This window comes from Phascolarctos cinereus, unplaced genomic scaffold (assembly GCF_003287225.1).
Source record: "Phascolarctos cinereus isolate Bilbo 61053 unplaced genomic scaffold, phaCin_HiC Scaffold_4;HRSCAF=312, whole genome shotgun sequence".
NCBI lineage: Eukaryota > Metazoa > Chordata > Mammalia > Diprotodontia > Phascolarctidae > Phascolarctos > Phascolarctos cinereus.
In genome coordinates, this window is record NW_027555847.1 from 646,907,505 (window position 1) to 646,934,281 (window position 26,777).

The following is a 26,777-nucleotide window of genomic DNA, read 5'->3' on the forward strand; positions in this document are numbered from 1 at the left end:
CTGTTTCATCTTTTGTTTTTGAATCTCTAGCATCTAGCCCTGGGTACCTGCTTATTAAGTATTTGTTGAGCAATTAAGTAATTGAGCCTGGAGTCTAGTGGAGAAAAGGGGAGGATGAGAGCAGCCATCTCACTAGCTGAAAGCTAAATTCAAGCCCATTGAGGGCAAGGGGGTACACTAGGGTATTCCAGCCCAAAGGGAGCCATGTTCTTGGCTGGGAAGCACTGGGACCAAGAGTTTGGAGGCAGGCACCCTTCCTACACCTACCTACAAAGGGGCTCTGGACTCTTAATTTGTAGGAGAACCATAAGGCACCAAGAGTGACTTCATGAATAGATATCTCTACAGCTCAGCTTAAGCATGGCCATTCACAGCCCCGTATAAGAGCATTTCAGAGTGGGCCCACGTCCATCCACGTGGACGAAGCAGAGCAGAATGAGCCAACTTGGGCTAGTCTGTTTTCCAGGACACCTTGCTTAGCTTAGTCCAGCAGGGTATCCACACCATGTCCTTCTTAGGAGGGAAAGGAGCATTGGGAAGGGAAGAGGAACAGAGTGGGGGACAAGCAAGAGGTCAGAGGCTCCTTTGAACCTAGTTTTTTCTTTTAAATCAAAAAAAAAAAAGCAGAGCAATTAAACAAAAACAATTTGGGAATAAGGAGAGTGCCCAAAAGGAATGGGAGACATCAGACATGGAGGAAGAAGGAGGGTGACGTGGGGATAGGCAAGGTATGAGGTCAGTGCATCATTTTGGATACTTCATCGAGGAAGACGATGTGCTTTGTGGCGAAGTCCCTGATGGCCTGTTCCGGGTCTTGCTTTAGTTCTTCCAAAGCTCAAAGAGAGGAAAGCCCAGTGAGAGTTTCCCTGCCTTTGCCTTTACCCAACCACCCAAGCCATTCCCACAATCTTGGGCCCTGGATCTGTTGCTCCATGGGGCTAAGGATGGGGTGGGGGTGGAATGCAATTGGCATTCAGAGAAAGAGCCGCTGTCCCCTCCCTCCCCACCCAAGTCTAGCCCATCTATATCTATATCTATATCTATATCTATATCTATATCTATATCTATATCTATATCTATATCTATATCTAATCTATATATCTATATCTATATATATATTCCCATATATATTTATATATGTATATATCCCCTCCACCCCCCTATTTTAGTCAAGGTAGTAGCTCCATCTCAGGGCCATTGATAGGCTGAAGCAGGGTCAAAGAGTAGAATGCAGAGGGAAAGGGAATAGTAGTCATACTTTAATAATTGGGGTAAGGCCATAATTTAATCACAGAATGTTAGAGCTGGAAGAGGTCACCAGTATAATTAGTATGACTTTAGGACCTTCCTTATATAGTATTTTTCGCACAAGGCAAGGAGGTTAGCCAGTTACAAGTGTGACTTTTCCCATTTTACCGGTTAGGCACACAGGCAGTGCTTAACAAATATGTGTTGAATTGAACAGAATTATAAAGTATAGCTCATATTTCTATGTTACTTTAAAGGTTTATAAAGTTTACAACTATCTCCTGAAGTAGTCAGTGCATAATTACTCCAATTTTATGGATGAGAAGACTGAGACTTGTAGAGGTAAAAAGACTAACCAACAGTCATACAGCTGAGCAGGTACTGGAGCCAAGATTTGAACCTAGGTGTCTAAACTCCAAATTCAGAACATTAAAAACTGAAAGGGACCTTAGAACATAGAATGTCAGAACACAGACTATTTGAGCTACTGGGGACCTTAGGACATAGGATGTTGGAACATAGAAAGAACACTAGAGATAGAAGAGAACTTAGAACTTAGAAAGTAAGAACACAGAATGTTTGAGCTGGCAGGGACTTTAGAAGATAGGATATTAGGATATAGAACAATAGAGATAGAAGTCTGAGAACTTACAATGTCAGAACCTAGAACAGTAGAGATGAAAGAGACCTTGGAACTTAGAACACAGAATGTTTTAGTTGTCAGGGACTTTAGAACATAGGATGTTAGAACATAGAATGCTAGAGATGGAAGAAGTCTTAGAACTTAGAATTTCAGAACATAGAAAAGTAGAGATGGAAGAGACCTTAGAACTTAGAACATATAATGTTCGAGTCAGCAGGGACCTTAGAACATAGACCACTAGAGATAGAAGAACACTTAGAACTTAGACAGTGAGAACACAGAATATTTGAGCTGGCAGGGACCTTAGAACATAGGATTCCAGAACACAGAACGCTATAGATAAAAGAAACCTTAGAACTTAGAAAGTGAGAACACAGAATGTTTGAGCGTGCAGGGACTTTAGAACATAGGGTGTTAGAACATAGAACACTAGAGATGGAAGACTGTTAGAATATAAAACGTTAGAACTTGAAGGAACTGTAGAACACAGAATGAAGAATGTTAAAGCTAGAGATTCCTTAGTAGTCATCTAGTTCGAATCCATCATTTTACAGAGAAAGAAATTAAGACTTAGAGAGGAGAAACATATTTTCCCAAGGTCATTTAGAGAGATTTAGTGCCAAAGTCATACCTGGAACTCAGGCTGAGTTGCTTTATATCTTTCAAAGCCTGTCTACTTCTCTTACCTTATCAGACCACACACCCCTATGAAGTAGCTAGGGTAGGGATTATAATCTGTATGAACAGATGAGTGAGGCCTTCAAGAGGGGCAAGGTGCCTCATCTGATGTTGCACAGCATACAAGTGGCAAAGCCCAGTGTAAAACTCAAGTTTTTTCTGATTCCCAGAGGTCTAGGCCCTGGCAGAAGAGCAAGAGCAAGGTGACAGGGAGGAGAGAATGGTCTCTATGAATGGCCTTGAGGTCCTGTGTAGGGATTGTTTTCTTAGGACTAGCTTCTTTTGGTTCTGCCTACCATTCCTGTCACCTTCCTCCCATCAGCCTTGGGATGTATATAGCTCTTCCTGCCTTTTTGTCCTTTGCTGGTGAGTTTGTCCTTTCCTGAAAGCTCAGTTTGTGATGAAGTGAAACCTGAGAGCCAGTGTGGATCAGGAGTCTAATGCTGGCCCGGTTTCTTTTTCTGGGTCTCAGTTTCCTCCTCCGTAAAATGAGGGAGGCTGCACTAGGTGACCACTAAGGCCCTTCCAGCTGTGGCATTCTGTGTTCTACAGGTTTAGATCCCCAGGACTAGTGGAAGCCCAGCTGCTAGAAGGAGAGAAGCAGGGAGGGAAGGTAGAATGGGATGGCGATTGAATGGGCAGTCAGAAAAGAAAGGAGTTGATCCCAGTCTGGGGCTTACTGGAATAGAACAAGGCCAAGTCAGAATCTCTTGCTTTCTGGAAGATAGCATCAGGGTAATAACAGATGATGTAGCCTGAAGAGACAAACAAACAAAAGGTTCATTGAGGCCTCGTTTCCCTGGAAGGGGATAGTGATAATGGGTGTGAGTGATAGCCATTGGCCATCTTTGGGACTCCGCTCAGGGTAGAGGTGAAATCAGGATATAGATGAGGCTAGGTGAGGGTGTGGTCGGGAGCTGGGTGAGGAGAGGGCTGCAGCAGGGTCTAGATTGGGAGTTTGGTCAGGGTTGGCATCATGGGCACTTTGGTGATTGGACGCTTGATGAGTGGCTGGGGTTTCAGAGACTAATTTTCTATTTCATTTATAGACCCTGGTGCTGAAAGGGAGAGGAAAGGAGAGTAGAGGAGCAGAGGAAAGGACAAAAGATGAATAGAAGAAAGGACTGAGACATAAAAAAGAAGAGAAGGGAGAGAGACAGGAGAGGAGGAGAGAAATGAGACAAGGAGGATTGGAGGAAAGGAAATCAAGAGAGAGTAGAACAGAAGAGAGGAAAGACACAGAAAGGGCAAGAGAAAGGAGAAGAAAGCTGAGGGAAGGAGAGGGGGAGGAGATAAGAAAGAGAAGTAAGGGAAAGAGAAGAGTAAAGCAGAAGAGGGGATAGAGACAAATAGGAGAGGAGGAAAACTGAAAGGGAGAGAGGAGAAAAGGGGAGAAAAGTTAGCTGAAGGAGGGAGGAGTAGAGAGGGAGGAGGGAGGAGAGAAAGAGAGAGAGAATAAATAATAAGGAGGAGGAGGGGAGGAGAGGAGAGAAGAGGAGAGAGGAGAGAGGAGAGGCAGAGATGGGGGAGAGAGAGAAATGAGAGAAAAACAGGAGAAAAGAGCTGGAAAAGGAGGGATAAGGGAGAAAATAAAGGAGAAGGAAGAGGGCAAAGAAGAGAAACAGGACAGGAGAAGAAAAGGTAGAAGGGAGGAGAGAAGGCTCAGCATATTCCAGCTTCCCCCTCCTTACCTATAAACAAGGCAGCTGAAATTTTGAGGTTTTGATGGTGACTGTGGAGATATCTGAGGGCCTGCGAGAGGTGGATCTGAAAGTCTTCATCGCTATTCTCCATCTGTGTCAGAGAGATGATGTTGGGGAGGCCTTCATTTTATAGGTTTGGCTGCCTTCTCCCCAAGGGTTATGGGTCTTATGTCCCAGGGGCACTGTGTGCTCTTTGCTGTTTGGGTCCCTCAGGTGGAAGAGGGATCAACTATGACCTGGGACCCTGGGCCTTTAGTCTATAACCTGGCCTCCCCAGGTATATTATTGTGTGCTTATTGTACATTGTCTCAATCATTTATTAATAATGCACATTTATAATAATAGCTCTCATTTTTGTAGGCTTTAAAAGTTTACAAAGCACTTTCCTTATAATAACCCATGAGATAGTGCAGGAATTATTAACTCCATTTTATAGATGTGTAAACTGAGGCTTAAGTGAGGTTAAAGGAGCTTGTTCATGGTCATCGCACAAATAGGGAGTCCCAGAAGTGGGACTCACACCTGTGCCTTCTGAAATTCAGTACTGCTTTCCATGGTCTTTACTGTGAACATCAGACATCAGACATTTACTCAACACCCACAGCATTCTCAATCCTGTAACATAGGCTCTTTGGGAGGGGAAGGAGAAGGTAAGAGACTGAATTGCCTGGCCTTCAAGGAACTTAATACAAGGTAGAGAGGGCCAGGGATCATCCCTTGTGATCTGGGGTTCTCTGAGGACAGGGACTGTGTCTTTCACCTACCCTTTCAATAATTCTGACTTTTTCTACCAATTTAGCTTACTTATAGCTCAAGAAAGGTGCACAGAATGAACCCAGCAACATGTTTTTAACATTAATAAAAAAATGACTGCCGATATTAAGAAAGCAAACTGAATAACCAAGGGCAGGAAGTAAAGAGAATGAAAGTTGGATCATAGACCCTTAGAACATCGAAGAAAAGAGACTGCTTGGATATGGAGCACTGAATGTTAGGATGACAACCAGGGGTTTGCTAGGGCCAGCTTGTAAGGACTCCTAAGAGCTGCCTGTTAATATTTCAGTGGGAGTACCGACACCTTGGAAATCAGCTACAAATCAGGGCTTGATTCATTGTTTTTTTTGGTTGTCTAGACTTTTAAAAGAGATAGGAGAAAATGTTAACGTAAAATAAACTTAAAAGCACGTCTGTACATTACCCCCCCCCCGCCCAGAGAACTGGTTGTTAAACACTTACTAGGATATCTTTTCTAGCTGGTCAGAGCTAGAAGCTGGAAGGGTCTGTAAAGCGCACCCCTTGGAAGCTGAGAGGTCAAGTGACTGGCCCAAGGTGACACAGTCAGCAAGTAGTAGTGATCTATCTGTCTGTCTGTCTGTCTGTCTATCTATCTGTATGTGTATACATATACACATATATGTATGTATGTGTGTGTGTGTGTGTGTATGTGTGTATATATATATATATATATATATATATATATATATATATATATATATATATATATATACGTGTGTGTATATCTATCACCACAGGCCACAGAATCATAAAATTGTAGAGTTGGAAGGGACCTCATCTAGGCTAATCCCTAGCTGATAAAGAATTCCTACTATGATATACCTGGTGTGTGTTCCTCCAGCCTCTTCTTGAAGGGGAACACATCACTTCCTGAGGAAGCCCAGTCAGCTTTCGGATGGTTATAATTGTTACTGATCTTTTTCCTGACATTTACATTAAATGAGTCTTTTCTGCCTCTTCTCCCTGCTCCTGGTTCTGCCCTCGGGGGCCAGAAGAAGCAAATTTGATCTCTCTTCCATATGACAGCCCTTTCAGTTATGTGATTACAGTTATCCTATCTCCCCTCCCCTACCCCCAGGTCTTCTTTTCTTCAGGATACCATTCCTAGTTTCTTCAACTATGGGCAGCTAGTTGGCACAGTGGGTAGAACGCTGGGCCTGGAGTCAGGAAGACCTGAGTTCAAATCCAATCTCAGATACTTTCTAGCCTATGTGACCCTGGGAAAGTCACTTACTGTTTGGCTCAGTTTCTCTAACTGCAAAATTGGGATAGTAACACCAACTACCTCACAAGGTTGTTGTGATGAGATAAATGTTTGCAAAATGTGTAGTATAGTGCCAGGCACATAGTAGGTGCTTCATAAATGCTTATTCCTAATTCCTCTTCCCATATAGCTTCAGCTGTATCATCCTGGTTTCTTTCCTCTGGATGCTCCCCAAGTGATAATTCTTTCCTAAAATGTGGTATGGAGAACTGAGCAAAAGACTCTGGAAGTCGTTTGGCCAGGGCAAAGGACAGAGGCAAGGTGACATCTCTGTCTCGAGAAGCCACATCTCTCTTAATCTAGCCCAAGTTCACATTACTTTCTTGATGGTCATATCATATTGCTGGCTCATTCCAAATTTGCTGCCCACTAAAACATCCATACCTTTTCCCTTTAAAAATGCTTTGCTGATGTCTTTTAGCATCAGTTATCTTTTTTGAACACCCCTACTCTCCAATGAATCTTTGCTTGTAACAAAGAAAATCAATAACCATCCCCACCACAACAAACCCTTAATACAGAAACAGCATCTGGCAATGTATACAACATTCTACCCTAGTAGTCCCCCACCCTTCTGCCATGTGGCCACACGTATGGTTACACTGTCTGTTCTCTGGGCCTTTCATTGACTTTTCAGCCACTCAAAGAACTAATGATGTTTTCATTCACCTTGTTGCTGTGCTGTGTATTTTATTCCTTTGATTATGTGCTCGATTCACCCAGTGCCAGTTTATATATGTTTCCCTACGAGATTTCCCTGAATTCTTGGTATTTTGTTACTTCTTAGTGCATGAAAATATCCATTATTTTTTTTTAATGGAAGGATGGGCCAATAAGGGGCTCAGTCCTTCAAGCCTGCCTTATGTTCATTTGGACGCTGGGTGAGCCTGCTTCCAGAAATGTGCCATGGAGGGGCCTTTGCTTCCTACTTCATAGTATGCCTAGGTATCCTCTGTTCCTGTTGGCTTAGTGTATGGTGATGAAAAAACCTTTTAACTGGCTGACAGGCCTGAACTGAGTACGCCTTTCTCCCACCCAGTCGCCGTCAGAGGCCTAATAATTGGAGATAGTAAAGGAACCTGCCAAGAGTAGCGATGGGGGGTCAGATAACAATCTCACCCTGAGGAGTGATTTGCTTGAGCCAGCCTAGTAGTGAGTTGACCTGGCAGCTAAGATACTGTGTCCTGAAAGCGAGGGAGTGACTGTTCATCACCTATGCCACACCTAGAAGTGAACTTGTTTGAGGGAGAGCATTTCGTAGCAATCATTTTGAGATCTGACTCACCCTCCCTAGGGCATACCTAGTAGAGGAGAGCGTGTTTCCAGTTTGAGATATTGTGCTTCAAACCTTGCTACCTTCTCAGTAAATATTCCTTTATAATATCTGATTGATGTTAATTGGTTAAATATTGGTAAGATATTAATTGATGATCAGTATTAGGGGGATGACAAACTAGGTGGGAGCTCATGAATAATAGTCCTAGAAATACCCTCTTCTCTCTCAGGGTGGCCCATAGAACCCTGCAGGGTGAGGTAGCCAGCCGTGCTCTGGAACTCATTCTGCTAGTCTGAGTATAGGTTGGAAGAGTGAGCCAAGGACTTAGGCAGTACACATTCACATACCATAATTTCTGAAGCCATTCCCCAGTTGATGGAACCCAGCTTTTTTTTCAGATCTTTTCTACTGTGATCAGTACTGCTCCAAATATGTTGGTATGTATTGGATCTTTGTGTCTGTCTTTGACTTACTTAGGGTATTCTGAGGGGTCACTGGGTCAAATGGTATTGACCAGGGGTGGGAACCTGTGGCCTCAAGGCTACATATGGCCCTCTAGGTCCTGAAGTGCGGCCCTTTGACTGATTCCAAACCAATCCATTTGTTCCCTAAAGTCTGGATTCAGTCAAAGGGCCTTACCTGAGGACCTAGAGGGCTGGGCCATGGCCCTTTCAAGACCACAGGTTCCCCACCCCTAATATTGACAATTGACAACTTGTCTTGCATAATTCCAAAATGACAACTCTACTTAGTCCATTGATTGTTCCAATTTGGAATAATTTGTGTGTGTGTGTGTGTGTTTGTGTGTGTGTGTGTGTGTGTTCGCGTGCATGCACGTGCGCCAATTTTCAGGGTGGGAGGTATTGTTTTCATTTGCATTTATTTTACTATTACTGATTTGAAGTATATTTTCAAAATACCATTTAAAGTTTCCAATTCTTCTTTTGGAAACTGTTTCTGTCCTTTGACTACCTATCTACTGGAGAATAGCTTCTCTTGGGATTCTATATTTGAATGAAGTCACTGTATCTTGGATGTCAGACTTTTGTTGTTGATATTTGATACATATGTTTTTCCTACTCTACTATTTCTCTTTTAATCCTGCCTTTGTTAATTTTATTTATGCAAAAGCCTTTTAATTTTATGTAGTTAAAAGCTGCTGTTATTTAGTCATTTCAATCATGTCTGACTCTTCCTGACCCCAGCTCATTTTCCAGATGAGGAAAACTGAGGCAAATGAGTTTAAGTGACTTACCCAGGGTCACACAACTAATTAAGTGTCTGAGGCCAAATTTGAACTCAGGTCTTCCTGACTCCAGGCCCGGGGACTCCATCCACTAACCCATGTAGCTGCCCTGTAGTTGAAAGTATTTATGATCATTTTCTCCCCCTCACTACTTTTTTTTTTTGATATAAATTTATTTTCAGTTTTTAATACTTCCACAAGATTTTGAGTTCCAAATTTTCACCCCATCTCACCCCTCCCCCATCCCAAGATGGCAGGCATTCTGAATATCCCTTCCCTTAGTCTGTCCTCTCTTCTATCTCTTCCCCCTTCTCTTATCCCCTTCCCCTTCTATTTTCCTGTAGGGCAGAACAGACTTCTGTACCCCATTTCCTGTATTTCTTATTTCCCAGTAGCATGTGAAATTTTTTTTTTAAACATATGTTTTTAAAACTTTAGGTTTCAATTTCTTCTCCCTTCTTCCCTCCCCACCACCCTCATTGAAAAGGCAAGCAACTCAATATAGGTTATACATGTGCAGTTATGCAAAACACTTCCATAGTAGACATGTTGTGAAAGACTAACTCTGTTTCCCTTAATCCTATCCTGCCCTCCCATTTACTCTGTTCTTTCTTTTGACTCTGTCTCTCCTCAGAAGTATTTGCTTCTGATTACCCCCTTTCCCAATCTGCCCTCCTTTCTATCATCCCCCTGCTCTCTTGTCCCCTTCTCCCTCTATTTTCCATAGGGTAAGACAGATTTCCTTACCCAACTGAATGTGTATGTTATTCCCTCCGTAAGCCAAATCCTATGAGAATAAGATTCACTCATTCCCTCTCACCTTCCCCCATTTCCCCTCCACTGTAAGAGCATTTTCCTTTCTGTTTTTTTTTGTGAGATAATTTACCCCATTCTACCTCTCCCTTTCTTCTTCTCTGAGTATAATCCTCTCTCATCCCTTAATTTTATTCTCCAGATATGCCCCTTAATCTTCAACTCACCCTGTACCCTCTATCTATCTATCTATCTATCTATCTATCTATCTATCTATCTATCTATCTATCTACCTACCTACCTATACATACATATAATTTCCTCCAACTACCCTAATACTGACAAAGGTCTCATGAGTTATAAATATCATCTTTCCATGCAGGAATGTAAACAGTTCAACCTTAATAAGTCTCTTATGATTTCTCTTTCCTGTTTACCTCTTCATGTTCCACTTGAGTCTTGTATTTGAAAGTCAAATTTTCTATTCAGCTCTGGTCTTTTCATCAAGAATGCTTGAAAGTCCTCTATTTCACTGAATGACCATTTTTCCCCCTGAAGTAATGCTGATTCTTGGTTGTAATCCTATCTCCTTTGCCCTCGGAATATTATATTCCATGCCCTGCAGTCCTTTAATGTAGAAGCTGCTAAATCTTGTGTTATCCTGATTGTGTTTCCACAGTACTTGAATTGTTTCTTTCTGGCAGCTTGTAATATTTTCTCCTTGACCTGGGAACTCTGGAATTTGGCTACAATATTCCTAGGAGTTTTCCTTTGGGGATCTCTTTCAGGAGAGGTGGATTCTTTCAATTTCTATTTTGCCCTCTGGTTCTACTATATCAGGGCAGTTTTCCTTGATAATTTCTTGAAAGATGATGTCTAGGCTCTTTTTGATCATGGCTTTCAGATAGTCCAATAATTTTTAAATTCTCTCTCCTGGATCTATTTTCCAGGTCAGTTGTTTTTCCAATGAGATATTTCACATTGTCTTCTATTTTTTCATTCTTTTGGATTTGTTTTACAGTGTCTTGATTTCTCATAAAGTCACTAGCTCTTAATTGCTCTATTCTAATTTTTAAGGAAGTATTTTCTTCAGTAATCTTTTGGACTTCCTTTTCCATTTGGCCAATTTTTCTTTTTAGGGCATTTTCTCCTCATTGGCTTTTTGGACCTCTTTTGCCATTTGGGTTAGGCTATTTTTTAAGGTGTTATTTTCTTCAGTATTTTTTTGGGTCTCCTTTAGCAAGCTGTTGACTTGTTTTTCATGATTTTCTTGCATCACTCTCATTTCTCTTCCCAGTTTTTCCTCTACTTCTACTTGCTTCTCAAAATCCCTTTTGAGCTCTTCCAAGGCCTGGGACTGATTTATTTTTCTTGGAGGCTTTGGATGTAGGAGCTCTGACTTTGTTGTCTTCTTCTGGTTGTATATTTTGATCTTCTTTTTCACCAAAGTAAGATAATATAGTCTGACTCTTTTTGTGCTTCTTGCTCATGATCCTGGCCAATTCCTTGAGTTTTAAACTCTTTGTTAAGGCAAGAGTCTGCTTCCAATGTGGAGAATGTACTGTCCCAAGCTTCAGGGGTATATATAGCTGTTTTCAGAGATACTTGTAGGGCCCTGTAAATTTTCAGTTCTTCCAAGGTGATATGATAAGGGATGAGGTGTTTACTCTTTTCCTGGCCTGTGCTGTGGTCTGTTAGTGACCACAACTACTGCTTTCTGTCCTGGAACTGTGAAGAAGGTTTCCTGTCCACAGCCACTAGAAGTTCCACCATGCCAGTGCTCCTCCTCACCCCAGGACCACCGTCCAGAATTGTGACCTAGAGCTAAGCGCGGGCAAAGCAAGAGATTCCTGCCTCAGCACCAGCAGAGAGATCCCTGAAATCCCCCTCTCATCAGCCACTCAATTCCCCCTCAGTCTGCGGGCTGAAGCTCAGGAAGCAGCTGCCCACCCCAGGGCTGCATTCTTGGGGAACTGGAGTTGAGACCCCGCCTTCCTCTCTCAGCACCGCAGAAACAGATTTTTCCCACTGACCTTCTAAGTTGTCTTTGGCGTTCCTGGATTGAGGAGTCTGGAAACCGCCATAGCTGCCTGAGATTCAGTCCTCTGAGGCCTGCTCCAGATTCCCCGCAGCCTGCGCGCCCACACTGCGCTGAGCTCCCAGCCCAGCACAATATACCTTTCTGATCAATCATCCAGCTTGTCTTGGGCTGGAAATTTGTTTCACTCTGTGTTTTTGTGGGTTCTGCTGCCTTAGAATTTGTTTAGAGCCATTTTTTATAGGTATTTGGAGGGGTTTGGGGGAGAGCTCAAGCAAGTTGTTGCTTTCACTCTGCCATCTTGGCTCTGCCCCCCTCACTACTTCTTAAAAAAAAGAATTCTCTCCTCAGCCATAGTTCTGAAAGGTACTACTTTCTCATTATTTTCTGTTTTTTTATTTTTATGATGTGACTTTTAAAATTCAAATTCATACAACCATGTTTAACTTATTGTGGTACGTGATGTAAGTCAATGGTATTGAACTCAAATGGAACCAGAGGCCACCAAACCTTTGATAAGGATCCCTGCCAACTGCACATTGACTTAGTTTTAAAATGTTTGATCTGGTTGGTCTGGTAGGACCTCTTCTTAATGAAGTCATATTCAACTCTTTGAAATCACTGTTTTCTTTTCTAGATGTCCACTAAATATCTCTTTAATGATTCATTCTAGAATTTTTCTAGGAATTGATGCCAAACCCGTTGGCTTGACAGTTTTCCAATTCTATTTTTCCTTACCACCTACCCCTTAAAAAATGGAGACATTTGCCATTCTCCAGGTCCGTGGTACCTCTCCTATTCTCTAGAATCTTTCAAGTATCACTGAGGGTAGCTCTGTAATTCCATTTACCAGTTTTTTCAGTACTCAGGTTTTTCTGTTTTTTTTTTTTCCCTAGTTCGGGAGGGTTGAATTTGTTAAGGGAAGTTGGGTGTTTTTTTGCCATCTCCTCCCCTATCTTTGTAACAACTCTCTATTAGCCACTTTTAGTTCATTTTCAATGCCAAAGTTTTCTGAGGAAATGGAAGCAAGAGAAGAATTGAGCAGCCCTGTCTTTTCTCATTGTGTTATCATTGTTCCATTCACCTTGAGAAGGGATGGTATTCCTTCTTCCCCTTTTGTACTTCCTTGGCTTTTCTTGCCGTCCTCCATTCAAAGTGAATTTTAGCCCTCCTGCCATTATTCTCACAGGACTATGCCATGCTCTTAGAATGATCCTTTGTGCTGCCTTTGCTTCCATTGTCCATACATATCTTTAAAAAAAATTAAGTTGATCATTGAGTTTGTGCCGTGTTCATATCAATCTCTCCAGCTTGTGTTTTTACCTTCTCGTTGGAATTGTTTCTCATTGTATCTTCAGTCTTTATTTCTCGAGCATCTTCCACCCCTCCTTTGTGGAATCTTAATTCATAGCATTCCATCCATCCTTCCCCTGAAATCTGTTTTCCCCTTTAAGTCTGCTTTTCCAAAATCTAAAGTGCATGTCAGACTATGCCTGGCTCTTCTCTACTGTATTATAAAATCTAGAATGGTGATGGTGATAATGATGATGGTGATGATGATAACTGGCATCCATATATTTATGTAGCACTTTGAGGTTAGCAAAACACTTTACAAATATTGTCCCATTGGACCCTCACAATCACCCCAGTGCTACTTTTATTCACATTTTACAGATGAGGAAACTGAGGCAGAAGGAGGTTAAGTGATTTGCCCAGAGTCACTTATCTAGTTTTTGAGGCTTGATTTGAACTCAGGTCTTCCTGACTCCAGGGCCAGTGTTCTAACCACTTTTGTCACCTAGTTGTTCCTCTTGGTATAGAGCAGTTGCTTCTCCTTAAAGTTCTCATAATTTCCACCCTGGAAAAACCACCTCCTTCTTATTAGTGAGACTCACATCCTCAGAGAGTATCTAGTTCAGGGGTTCTTAACATAGGGTCTTGTGAACTCTTTTTGGAAAAATATTTTGATAACTGTATTTCAATATAATTGGTTTTCTTTGTAACCCTATGTAATTTATTTTATTCATTTAAAAATATTATCCCAAGAAATAGTCCATAGTTCTTACCAGACTGCCAAAGGGCTGGGAGGATGTGTATGGAGAAGGGATCATGATATAAAAAAGGTTAAGAAGCTGTCCTAGTCCAATCCTCTCATTTTACAGATGAGAAAACTGAGGCCTGGAAAGGAGATAACTTATCCAACTAAGGTCACCCACCAGCTGATAGTAGAGCTGGTACTTCCACTCTAGTTTCCTAGTCCTGATTCAGTGCAAGACCTTTTTTCCTCTTTTACTCCAAGTTCACTTGCTATTCTAAAGATCTGAAGCTAAAATTCAAGTGAACTGACTTGGAGGCTTGGCTAGTGGAGCCCTCGTTATGAACATGAGGCCCTAAGGTTTTCCTGTGTACAGGCACAAGTCTTTGAAACACTGGAGCCTTGGCAGAGTTCACTGTTACCATTGCTTGAGTGATGGGAAACCTTCCTGTTTGCAATTAGAAACTCTCAGAGAAACAAAGATTCAGTGCATTCCGAGTTACCTTCATTTTAAATTGGTTCAGGATAAAAAGAAACCCCGAATTGCTGCTTCTTTTGAGTGGAAAATTTTGAGAAGGAACGTGGGTGTGAATTGAGAACATGGAAACATTTGCTCTACAACTTACTATTTTTTTAAAAAAGATGTTGAGAATGCAGGTGTGGGTGTGAAAGACAGGCTGGGTAAATAAAGACGGTGGTAGATTTACAGATTCAGAGACTGTCAAAGCTGGAAGGGAGCTTCCAGGAGATCACCCTCCTCCTAATTAACAGAGGATGGGACTGAGACTTGGAGAGGGGAAGGGACTCACCCAAGGTCATACTGTCAGTGATTGGCATTGACAGAATTTGAATTCAGATTTCTAAGTCCTGGTCAAATGCTCTTTCCATTGCTTTTCCAGTATTTAAGTACCTAAACTGAGACAGTACTAAACTACGTCATCTTGGAAATAGTCTCTTACAATATAGAGTGATGTGCCAGGGCTTAGCAAGTAGCTTTTGTTGAATTAAATGGAATCAAGAGTCTTTCTTTCTGTGATCTGGCCCCAGTCTGCCTTTTCTACTTAATAATAGTCATAGAATCCTAGACCAGAGGTATCAAATGTACAGCCTCATTCTGGTTACAGCACCCCCAAGAGTGGCTGAACAAGATTAAAATGTAATTGGGAAATATTAACAAAATAAATAAAATACAATAGAACATAGATGGTGTTAATGTTTGGTTTTTAAAGTCAGTATGCAGGCAGAGAGCCTTATGTATGGTTTAGAGACCATTTCTATTTGAAATAGACCCTGGGTCTAGATTATTACAGTTGGAAAGGACCTCAGATCATATCATATCGAATGGTAGAGTAGGAAGGAACCTTAGAACTGAAACTATCAAGAGGTGGAAGGAACCTGAGAAGCCATCTGTTCTAGTTCCATCAATCTGGTCTCAGTCTATCTTTTCCACTTAATAATACAGCCAGGCTGCTATTGGTGCAAATAATGAACTCTCCCCCAGTGGTGGCAGTGTTCAAATTCATATTGCATATTTCCATTGGGCTGGAATCAGTGACCATATTTTCTATAATTTCAAATAATGCAAATTCAGATAGATGTGACTACTTCAGGAGATTAATTATTTGTATTAATGGGGTCTAGGTATAAAGTCAGAGAATTCTAGACTATTATAGTTGGAAAGGACTTTAGAACATAAAATATGTTGACAGCATATGACAGCTAGACGGGATGGATTCCATCCATCCATCTATCTGTCCATCCATCCATCCATCCATCCATCCATCCATCCATCCATCCATCCATTTACAGAAACTAACTCTTTGTGGTGGCAAAAAAAGGAAACTAAAGGGATGTTTATCAATTGAGGAATGATTGAATAAGTTGTGTATGGTGTGTGAATGTGACGGAATGCATGAGGAAGTAGATGACTTCAGAGAGACATGGTAAGACTTAAATGAAGTGATGCAGACTGAAGAAAGTAGAACTGGAAGAATAATTTGTTACAACATCAGTATTATAAAAATGAACAATGTTGAAGACTTATAAACTAATGAAGAATGAAATGAGCAGAACCAGGAGAACAATATAGACAACAATAAAAGATCAATTAAAAATTGTAAGAACTGTGAGCAATACAATGATCCATGATCCATGATCCCAGAAGACTGCCGATGAAATATACTATCCACCTCCTGAGATAGAGTATAGGTAAAAGATTTAGGGTACAGAATTTGTGTGTATATATATATATATATACACACACACACACACACACATATATATATATATATATATATATACACATACACATACACACATATAGGTGTATGTGTATATATATACACATACCCACGTATATACATACATATACATACATAAACATCTCACGTATATAGGATACATGCATATATATATATATATATATATATGACATAGACATAAATATTTGTGTATAGTCAATGAGATAATTTGTTTTGAGTAACTATGCATACTTGTTACAAGGAAATTGTTTTTTCTTTTTTCTCCCCCCAATGGGGCAGGGGCAAGAAGGAGAGAAAATAGATTTGTTAATAAAAATATTAAAAATGAAGTGCTACAGCTATGGAACTTCACGTGCACTTTCAGATGAGGTCATTATAGCATTAGTTTTACTGATACACCTCTTGAGGAACGGAGGTGATCTAGAAATGAGATATAAAAACAAAACACATCAGTAAAACTTGTTTTTCAATGGAAAAACTGAGGCCCAGAGAGAAGGCACTTGTTCACAGTCAAAGTGAAAGTTAGTGGCAGAGATAGAAATGAAACCCAGGACTCCCGACTTCTTGCCATACAACGCTCTTTGTCCTATACAGTGTTCCTTTTGTTCCCCTCTACATATCTTACACTCTGGTCAGTCTGAGCTGTTAAACTCAGCTGTTCCATGCTTTCTAGCTTCTCACGTTACTCATGCTAGTCCCAACACTCTCCCTTAATATCTTTGTTGATGTTCTCCCCTTTCTAGAGTGGCCTGCTCAAATGGTGCCCCTCCCTGAAGCCTTCCGAGATCTCCAGGTCAAAAATCTTCTCTCCTTTCTGAACTGTTTCCTTCCTCCTGCTTCTCCATTCCCTTCCCCCCAGCATCTTTTGCCCATTTTATTATTCTTTCCTATTTCTCTTTGTCTTGATATTTGGGCGTCAGATGATCAATGTTTCTTTCTGCACCTCCTGTCAGGAGGTGAGGAACATATTTTATCTCTGGTCCTCTGGAGTTATGATTTTTGGCGTTCAGTCATTTCAGTCATTTCAGTCGTTTCAGACTCTTTGTGACCATTTGGGGTTTTCTTGGCAAAGATACCAGAGTGGTTTGCCATTTCCTTCTCCAGATCACTTTATAGATGAGGAAACTGAGGCAAAGAGGGTTCTGTGACTTGCCCAGGGTCACAAGCTAGTAAGTGTCTGAGGCCAGATTTGAACTCAGGTCTTCCTGACTCCAGGCCTTGTACTCTATCCACTGCACCACCTAGTAGCTCATAAGGGTTTCTAGACACTTAGGCATAAGATGTCTACACATAGACCCTATTGATTTATTATCACCTATATGTTATGACTCCATCTACCCATTTAGTTGTTCTCTTCCTTTTGATTAAGATGTCCTCTTCCCTAGCTATCTTCCAGTCACGAACACTGTCTTTCTCAGTCTCAGCGATACTGGTCAGGCTGAATTTTCCCACCTCAGGGTGACTGTTTTGGTTGCTATACAGTCATGCCCAATTCTTTGTGACCCCATGTGGGGTTTTCTTGGCAAAGATACCAGAGTGGTTTGCCATTTCCTTCTCCAGATCACTTTATAGATGGGGAAACTGAGGCAAACAGGGTTAAGTGACTTGCCTAGGGTCACATAGCTAGTAAGTATCTGAGACTAGATTTGAACTCAGGAAGATGAGTCTTCCTGACTCCAGGCCCAGCTCTCTATCTATTGAGTCACTTAGCTACCACCTGGGGGAATTGGTTACCACTTTAATTTTTTTTAATTGTTTTTCTTTACAATATTATCATATAAATTGTTCTCTAGGTTCTGCTCATCAGTTTATAAAAGTCTTTGCAGGTTTAGGAACTGTCCCTTTTGTCATTTCTTATGGTGCAATAATATTCCATTATATTCATATACCATAATTTGCTCAATTATTCCTCAGTTGATGAGCATATCTTTTGTTTCTAGTTAATGTACTACAACAAAAAAGAACTACTATAAATATTTTTGTTCATGTGAGTCTCTTTTTTCTTTTTCTTTGACTTCTTTTTGGTTATATGTATAGTAGCAGTATCACTGGGTAAAAGGGAATGTTTAGTGATTCTTTGCATGTAGTTCTAAATTGCTTTCCAGAATGGCTGGACCAATTTCACAACTTCACCAAAAATGTATTAATATGCCTGTTTTCCTACAGTCTCTCCAACAATGGTCTTTTTTTTTCTTTTTTAATTTTTTGTCATATTAGCCAATCTGAGGTGTCACTTCAGTTATTTTAAATTACTTTATTATTTCATTATTAGTGATTTTCTTACATTATTTTTTATGCTAATAGCTTAGATTTCCTCCCTTGAGGACTGCATGTTTTATTTCTTTTTATTGTATTTACCTCTCAGACAATGTCTCTTATTCTTATATAATTGAGTCGGTTCCTTATGTATCTTGGATATCAGACTTTTATTGAAGAAATGAGCTTCAAAGATCTCCTCCCCCTCCACCCAGTAAACTGCTTGTCTTCTAGTTTGAACTACATTACCTTTGTGTAAAACTTTTTTAGTTTTGTATAATCAAAATTATCTGTTTTATTTTCTGTGATCTTCTTCCCTTGTTTAGTTATATGCTCTTCCCCTATCCAAAGTTGTATTAGATGTTTCCTTTCTTCCTCCTCTATTTGGTTTGTGATATGACCTTTTATATCTAAGTCATGTATCCATTTGGAACTATACACACACACACACACACACATACCTCTCTCTCTCTCTATATATATATATGTATATATGTATATGTATACACACATATTACTACATATACATATATGTACATAAATATGTGTACACACATATATGAATAATATATATGTATATATGTAATGATTTCTTGATCTAATTTCTGCCAGACTGCTTTCCAGTTTTCCCAGATATTTTTGGTCAGATACTGAGTCTTTGCCCCAGTAACTGGGGTCTTTGGGTTTAACAAACATGATGCTACTGTATTTGATTTTGTCTGTTATATACCAGTTCTCTTTCACTGATTGACTCCTTTTTAGCCAGTACCAAATAGAAACTAAATCATTAAAAACATTTTTTTCTCTTCCTCCCACCTCAGCCCTGACTTACTCACCAGACAGGAAAAGAGAAAGTGGCGGGCACTGAGGCCTTCCTCCCAGGCCAGTGTACAGAACAGTGTGTGGCGGAGCTTCCAGTTCAAGAACACAGCACAACGGTAGAAAGTGAACTTGCTTTTCTGCAAGGTAGAGATAGAGCTGGTGGGTCTTCCTCCTCCTTAGCCCCCCAGGATCTCCCTCCTCCTCCCCTGCATGAAGAAAGCTGGCCTTCAAGAGCTGGAATGACCTTGAGGAAAGTCATCATGTCTAGTTGTGAATAGAGAGCCATTGACCCAGGGCCCATCAGATGAAATTATAATAATCATGATGTCTTCCAAGCTACAGATTTATGAAGTACTTTCCTTATAGCAGCCTCAAAGGCAAGAAATACTAGCATGAGTGATTGTAAGTCTTATATTGTTGTGTCCTCTTGACACAGTGGAGACTGAAGTTCTGAGAGATTAAGTAATTTGCTTAGGGTAACACAACTAGTAAATATTGAAGCCAGGATTTAAAGACAGGTCTCATTGTCCTGTACCACTCTGCCTCAGGCAGGGATCTGAATCAATCAACAAACATTTATTAAGAGCCTTATAGTACCATCCATTGTATAGCAGCTAAGCATATAAAGACAAAAATGAAACAGCTCTCAAAGTGCTTATATGCTATTGGGGGAAGCAAGGTGTAGATATAGGTATAAAATATATAAAAATTAATACAAGATAATTTTTTGTTGAAAGGTGGTACTAACATCTTCGTTGGGGGGTGGAGTATTAGGAATAGCCTCATGTAGAGAAGATGGTTGCACTTTAGCTAAGTTTTGAAGGAAATTAAGGATTCTATCAATCAATAAGCATTTATTAAGTGCCTGCTGTGTACTAGGTACTAAGCTAAGTAATAGAATACAAATATAAAGAATGAATCAGTCTCTTCTCATGAGAAGCTTACATTTGAATGGGGAAACGAGCAATGCATATGTAAGTGTACACAGAATAAATACCAACAGAATATAGATAAATATAAGGTAGTTGGAGAGAGAAAGGGAACTAGCAGGTGATGGGATCTGAGAAGACTTCATTTAGAGAAGGTGGTGATTGAGCTGGATCTTGGAGGAAGAGAGAGATTCTGGGAGGCAGAGGCGAGGAGAAAGTATATTCCAGGCTGAGGGATGGCCAATGCAAAGGCAGAGACAGAAGATGGAGTTGCCTGTGTGAGGATCAGAGAGAAGGCCAGGTTAGCAGAACTGTTGTTTGTCCTTTGTTTTCGAAGAAGGACCAGTAACATCACAGGGTGATGTCTTGACTCATGTGTGAATTGGATTTAAGTGATGCAGAGTTGTACAAAGTTGTCAGCCTCACTTTGTCTTCCAGGGTCACCAAAAGTCAAGAGAACTGGCAAAGGTCTGGGATGCAGTGGTTGACCTTGGAATCTTCGATGTCTGGCCAAGCTCGAAGGCTGCACAGCACCTGCTTCAGCCGCCTTCATGGATGTTGAAACAAATTGTTCTTATGTGCCTATTCTGCGGGGGGGGAAGTCTTCACATGCTCGGGGTAGACACCCCCCTAACTAACTGAGGGGTTTGAAGGCCGTTGGTTACCCTCAACTTGGTTTAGCTTGTCTGCCAAGATGGTTTACCAGGGTATGGCCACTGCACGTGCTACAGGAGCCACGAGTGAGAGTTAGGTGCCAGGTAGACACTCAGGGTGTGTGAGCATCCCTGAAAAGGGCTTGGCAAGCCCTCGTACCAGAGGCGCTAGTCCTTCCTGAGCACCCCAGAAACTCTTGAACGCCTTGTACACCCCAGAATTGTAGAGTGCAGAAGGATGAGCTGTTTGTAATGAAGATGGAAAGATAGGTTGATGCTAAGTTGTGAAGGGCTTTAAAAGCTAAAATCCTAGAGGAAATAGGGAGCCATTCAAGAGTAAAGGAGTGAAATGTTAAATCACCTCTTGAACATTCTGTTAGCTACTGTTTGTAGGATAGACTGGAGTGAAGAGAGAACCAAGGCTAGGAGACCAATTATAAAGCTGTTCCAATAATTTGAGGCCACCCTGTGAATGGAGGGATAATAAGGAGGGAGAAATGACAAGATTTGGCAAATGATTGGCTCTGTGGGGTGAGTACAACTGAGGAGTTGGGGATGACTTTAATGTTATTAATCTGAGGCACTAGAAAAATAGTAGTGCTTTCAAAAGAAATAGAAAAATTAGGAAGGCGGTGGGATTGGGGTTAAAGGGAAAGATAATGAGTTCTCTTTTGAATATGTTAAGTATAAGATATCTCCAGGACATGAAGTTTGAAATGGTTAAAAGATGATGATATGGGACTGAAGGGGAGAGACTAGGGCTGAATATATTGTATAGAATGGTGATTCATCAGTTTAGAGATGATAATTAAATCCATGGAGAGAAGAGGAGAAGAGGACCTAGAATAGAGTTTGGGGGAATGCTTATAGTTGGGAATGTGTAACTTATTGTTATAAAATATTACCAGTATTTTCTGAGTTACATATGGCTTATACTTTTAAAGCTTATAGTTATAAATTTGCAACTGAAATTTATTTTGCTGATTTTTTTTAATTAGCTAGATGGTGGATCTTATGAATGACAGGTGGGAGGAGAACCAGGTGAGAATAGTAGGTAGCATGAAGTCCCAGCAATGAGAGGCTTTGAGGAGGGGAGGGTAGTACTTAGTGTCAAATGCAGCAGAGAAGTCAAATAGGATAAAGACTGAGAGAAGATTTGTCAATTGAGATCATTGGTAGTTTGGAGAGAGCAGTTTCAGGTGAGTAAAGAGGTTAGAAGCCAGATTGCAAAAGGTTGCGAAACGAGTAAGAGGAGAGAGAACTAGATAATATATCTAGAGAGCTTTTTCAAGGAGTTTGGCTGAGAAAGGAAGAGTAATATAAGATGACAAATTTAAGGGGATAGGTCTAGTGAAGGTTTCTTAAGGGTAGGGGATGGATTGAGTATTTTTGAAGGCAGCAGGGAAGAACTAGAAAGGAGGCAGGGTTGAAATTTGGAGGAGCAGTAGATTGAGAGGACAATTTGCTGGAGAAGCTGGGAGAGGATGGATCATGAGCCCATGTAGAGGGGTTAGCCTTGGCCAAGATCCCCGGGGAAGCCTCATTATCAGAGACTATGGGAAAGGAGTAGAAAGTAGAAAATTATAACAAGGGATCCAACACTTTGCACAATACTTGGCACGGAGTAGGTACTTCGTGAATGCTTGTTAACTGTTGACAGAAGGTGAGAAGAGGGAATTTGAGATAAATAGTCTTAATTTTCCCATTAAAGTAAGAGGTGAGGTTCTCATCTGAGAGAATGGGAGAAAAGGAAATTATGGAAAGCTTGAGGAGACAAAAGGATTAGAATGGCTTTTGAGGGAGCAAGATAGGGAATTGATTAGGGAGGAATAAAGGACCTGCTTTGCTCCAGTGAGCACCCAGTTGAAGTTGGCTAACATGAATTTATAGTGTACTCAGTTTGCATGGCTGTGTGACTTCCTCTAGCTCTGAATGTACAGTTGAATGAGAGTAGAAACAGAAGAGATGAATGGTGACAGTAATCTGGGTTGAGATTTGACAAGGAATGAGCTGTGATAGGGGGTGAAGGAGTCAAGAGGGGATAAGAATGTGGAGCAAGGGTAATGGTCTGAAAGACAGAGGGCTAAAAGGATTGGAGGTCAAGATGAAGCCTTGAACCTGAATGGGTTCAGGAAGGGTGGGGCATGGGGTGAGATAGGATGATGGCAGGTTATGGTCAGGTAGAGGAATGTTAGAATTTTTGATTAAGGAAGTGGAGCACTTATAAGTAATGATGAGATCCAGAGTGTGACCATGCCTATATATAGCTGAGAGGAAGTAAAGGAGTATGTTGAGAGATTTAAGGAAATAGTATATTAGAGAGATTGAAGGAGCATCACTGTGGCTGTTGAAATCCTGTTTAAAAAAAAAAAAAGAGCTAGGGGAGGAAAGAAAGACAGTGAGCCAGGCAAATAAACTCTTTCAGATATGAGGGAGAAGGACCTGGGGGTTGGTAGGCAATAGTCACCATGATTTGAATAGGTTGAAACATTTTGATACCATGAATTCCAAAGTAGTTGAGGATACTGAGGACAGCAGAGACAGAATCTGGAAATGTCAGTGAGGAGCAAGGGGAGTATTCCAGTTTCTCCTCCTAAACCATTGAGCCTCTATAGTGGGATGTGAGTACAATGAAAGGGATAGAAAGGGATGCAGTGTTGTCTGGAGGAAGCCAGGTCTGAGCAAGGACAGAAGTGAGAAGAGAGTGTACTCCACGTGTGGACACAGCCTGTGCAAAGGCTTGGAGATAGGAGATGAGTTATCCTTGGGAGGAACAAGAAGGCCAGTTTGGCTGGATCGTAGTGTGTCTAAAGGGGAGTAATATATAATAATGATGAATTTCATAAAGCATCTATCCTAATGAAAACTGGGCACTAGGCCAAATGAAAATAATTGAGTTGGCTTCATGAAAATAGGGCATTGGATTGAATGAAAATGAAATAAGACTGTGGTTCTAAACAAAATCAGTCAGTGGATTTATAATGAAAATAAGACCAGTCTAATGTGGGGGAAGGGTGGTAGCCAGTGTGAATGTGCATTGCCTGGTTGTCTTTGTCCCCTGCCTAGCCAGAGTTAGAGGGAGAATTGTTTCTTCCTCTTTCCCTAGCTCCTCTGCTATACTCCCCATCTGCCTCTTTTTTCTCCCCCATCCTCCCACCTCCCCAGGGGCAAAGATTCAATGTCTTTTTACTAAGGGTAAAGGCAGAATCCCTTTCCCTAGAGATGGGCTTATTCCCACAGGGCAACACAGCTTTGAAGGATGGCTTGGCTGACTCCAGTGTTTGACTGACCCTTGACCGACTGGCCTTCTAACCCTTCTGTCTGTCTGAATGCTTATTGGATTGCCACTGGACCTGAGCAACTACCTGAGTGACTGCCTGTCTCTGTGACTACTTGTTATGATGACTGATGGGCTGGTTGTCTGATTATCTGACAGTCAGCCTCTCTGCTTGACCATTGGGTTGACTGACCGTTATAACTGCTGGGCACTCATCCTTCAGGTGCATGAGAAGGGGTATCAGGCTCTGGTGCACCTGGGGCTTCAGAGTGTAGTAATCCTTTCCCTCCATGGAAATCACTAGGTCTGCAAACAGGGAGATGGCTGATGCTCGGACCTTATCTCGATCCTGAGGATGACATGCCCAGAGAAGCCCCCACCCCCACCCCATCCCCAGCCATCATCAATGAATAAATCTAAAAGCACTTATTAAGTACCTACTGTATGCTAGGTGCTGTAACAGTCCCTGTCCTCAAGCAGCATTTTACCGCATTTTACCACTGTTTCTCAGCCTTGATATATGGCCCTAGGAATTCTTGGCAACAGTTGGCCCAATCTATGTCTTTACCTCAGACCAGGGTCTATTACTCTTCTTTTAGGCAAAAACTTTAGAAGGAGAGGATTTCTTTCTTTCTCAAATATGTTCTTGCTATGCACACATACATGCACACAAGTAGACACATAGGAAATCTCACATATACACAATCCTCCTTACACACAATGGCACACTTGTACCCACCTTGTCTCTCAACAAATTACCTCCAATATGTAATCCTGTTGTCAGGATCATGTGTTTTCTGAGCCAGGCACCCTGAGAAGGGGGCAAGGCTCAGAGGGTGCTGTGAGGATACAGCCGTGCCTGACATTGTGACCTGGGAATCATCCTATAGCTCTCAGGCCTCTGGTTCCCAAAGGATGCCAAGTTGGCATACAATACTTGCCCATTCACAACATACAACCTACAAGAACTGCCCTGCTCTTCCATGAAGGGCTCTCTTGCTTACCTTCCTGTCTATATACTCAGCTCCACAGCCAACATATAGGACATCAATTTTAGGGCCCATCACCTTGGGTTCTGGCTCTGACTGATCTTATCTATCACTTCTTGACAACTCCGGACAAAGAGAGAGGCAGTGGTGCCCTCTTTGGGGCTATTGGCAGCAAATAATATGATTCTCGATTGTAGGAACATGTATATACTTATAGGTCCCTAAGGAGGGACCTTAGAATCATATAATCCAAACAAATTTTACAGATGGGGAAACTGAGAGAAGTGACTTGCTTAAGGTCACACAGGGTATTGTCATAGACTCAAAATTCAAACCAATATATCCAGTGCTCTTTCCGTTCCTCCATACCAACTTGAGTGTTGAGATGGAAGAAGCTCTAGATTTGGGGTCAGAAACTCCTGACTCTGCCATTGGCTAGCTGTGTGACCATTGGTAGGTTTCTTTTTCTCCTCTCTGGGCCTCAGTTTTTCCTTCTGTAAAATGAGAAGGTCTGAGAAAGGACAGAAGTGAGAAAAGAGTACACTCCAGGCATAGACACAGCCTTAGAGCTCCCGACCCTCTAAGATCTCAGCTTGAACCCCTCCCAGGAATCTCATAGAAGGAGATGCACACATGGAGATATCCAGGGGCCATGCATTCACAGCCACACTCACATCATCAAAGAAATTGCGAAGATTGAGGGCAATCTCTTGGCACTGGTGGCCAGTCCCTTGCTGCCCCAGGCAGTATAGGACATCAGCCACTGTGCTCATTACCCTGATGACCACCTGCTCGTTTTCATGGTAGAAACCCTCCAGGAAGGCTGGCAGCTGGGCTCGGAGAAGGTTACCCTGGAGGACAGAAAAACAGTCTAGGCAGAGGGGTCAAATTGGAGGCCTGGCTCAACCCCACAAAACTACCAAGGGTCATCAGAACCAGATTAAAATGTAATTGGGAAATGTTGAATAAAATAAATAAAAATACAATACAAGACAGAACATATTAATGTGTGGTTTTCTAAGTCAATATGGGATCTCTTTCTATTTGAATTTGACACCTCTGGTAGTCACCAGCACTTTAGCCCCTTCCTATCCAGAATTACACACCCTCCAGGCTAGAAGAGACCTTGGAACAGGAATCCCCTCTGACAAATAATTACTCAGTTTTCCCAAGAGACCCTTCAGGAATGTGGAACCCACTTATGAGGTTGCCTGTTCCTCAGGGAATTTTGGAAAATTTTGTCCAGACTCATCTCACCAAATAGCACTTTCATCATGTCATTCCCCAGTGGGAGTTCATGGGAAAGGCTCTGGATTTGAAGTGTTCTTCCAGACTTGGTCAGGACACTTAGGTTAGAATCCTGGTTCTGTTATTGACTAACTTGTGGATTTGGACTAATAGGCTGTTCTCTGGTTTTCTTAGTTTCTCTGGACCTTAGTTTTCTCCTCTTTGAACCTTGAATACTGTGATCTTATGCTCAGAACAGAAGATGGCTCCCCATTTGTCTTCTTCAACAAGTCTAAATTCTGCCTAGCATTCAAAGCCATGAGGCTGTTATTCCTCCCCCCTTGCTCACTCCTATCTTCCCTTACCCCCTACCACATCTATAAATCCCCATCACACTCACTCCTCTCTGGTCAGGCTCTTCTTACCCACCCACGTACCCATTCAAGGATAAATATATGAGAATTGTAAATGGATAACTGAGTCAATGAATGGCCTCCTTGAGCCTTTTTACCTTCTCTGAGTCAAAGATGACATTCTTGAGGCCTTGCAGGCTTATCACTCGGATGGAAGGATTGGGGTCAGCCAGCCCTTGATGGAGGTGTGACAATATGGCCTGTTTAGGTAGTTCCTCCAGTATCACAGGGCTGTTGAGAAACTGAAGTGGGGGAGGGGGCACTGTCATCC

General features: G+C 41.5%; 1 protein-coding gene across 1 annotated transcript in view; it reads right to left on the reverse strand.

Moving 5' to 3' along the window:
* Window positions 1-719: 719 nt before the first annotated feature.
* The window catches only part of LOC110214246 (maestro heat-like repeat family member 5), a 124,779-nt gene continuing 98,721 nt past the window's right edge, over window positions 720-26,777 (reverse strand). The window contains exons 23-29 of the mRNA XM_020995072.2: window positions 26,605-26,748; window positions 25,541-25,717; window positions 24,071-24,226; window positions 19,033-19,155; window positions 4,261-4,363; window positions 3,250-3,324; window positions 720-834 (exon numbers count right to left, since the gene is read on the reverse strand). Of these exons, the coding sequence (XP_020850731.1) occupies window positions 737-834; window positions 3,250-3,324; window positions 4,261-4,363; window positions 19,033-19,155; window positions 24,071-24,226; window positions 25,541-25,717; window positions 26,605-26,748 (876 nt within the window). The 3' untranslated portion in view covers window positions 720-736. The remainder of the gene's footprint in view (window positions 835-3,249; window positions 3,325-4,260; window positions 4,364-19,032; window positions 19,156-24,070; window positions 24,227-25,540; window positions 25,718-26,604; window positions 26,749-26,777) is intronic.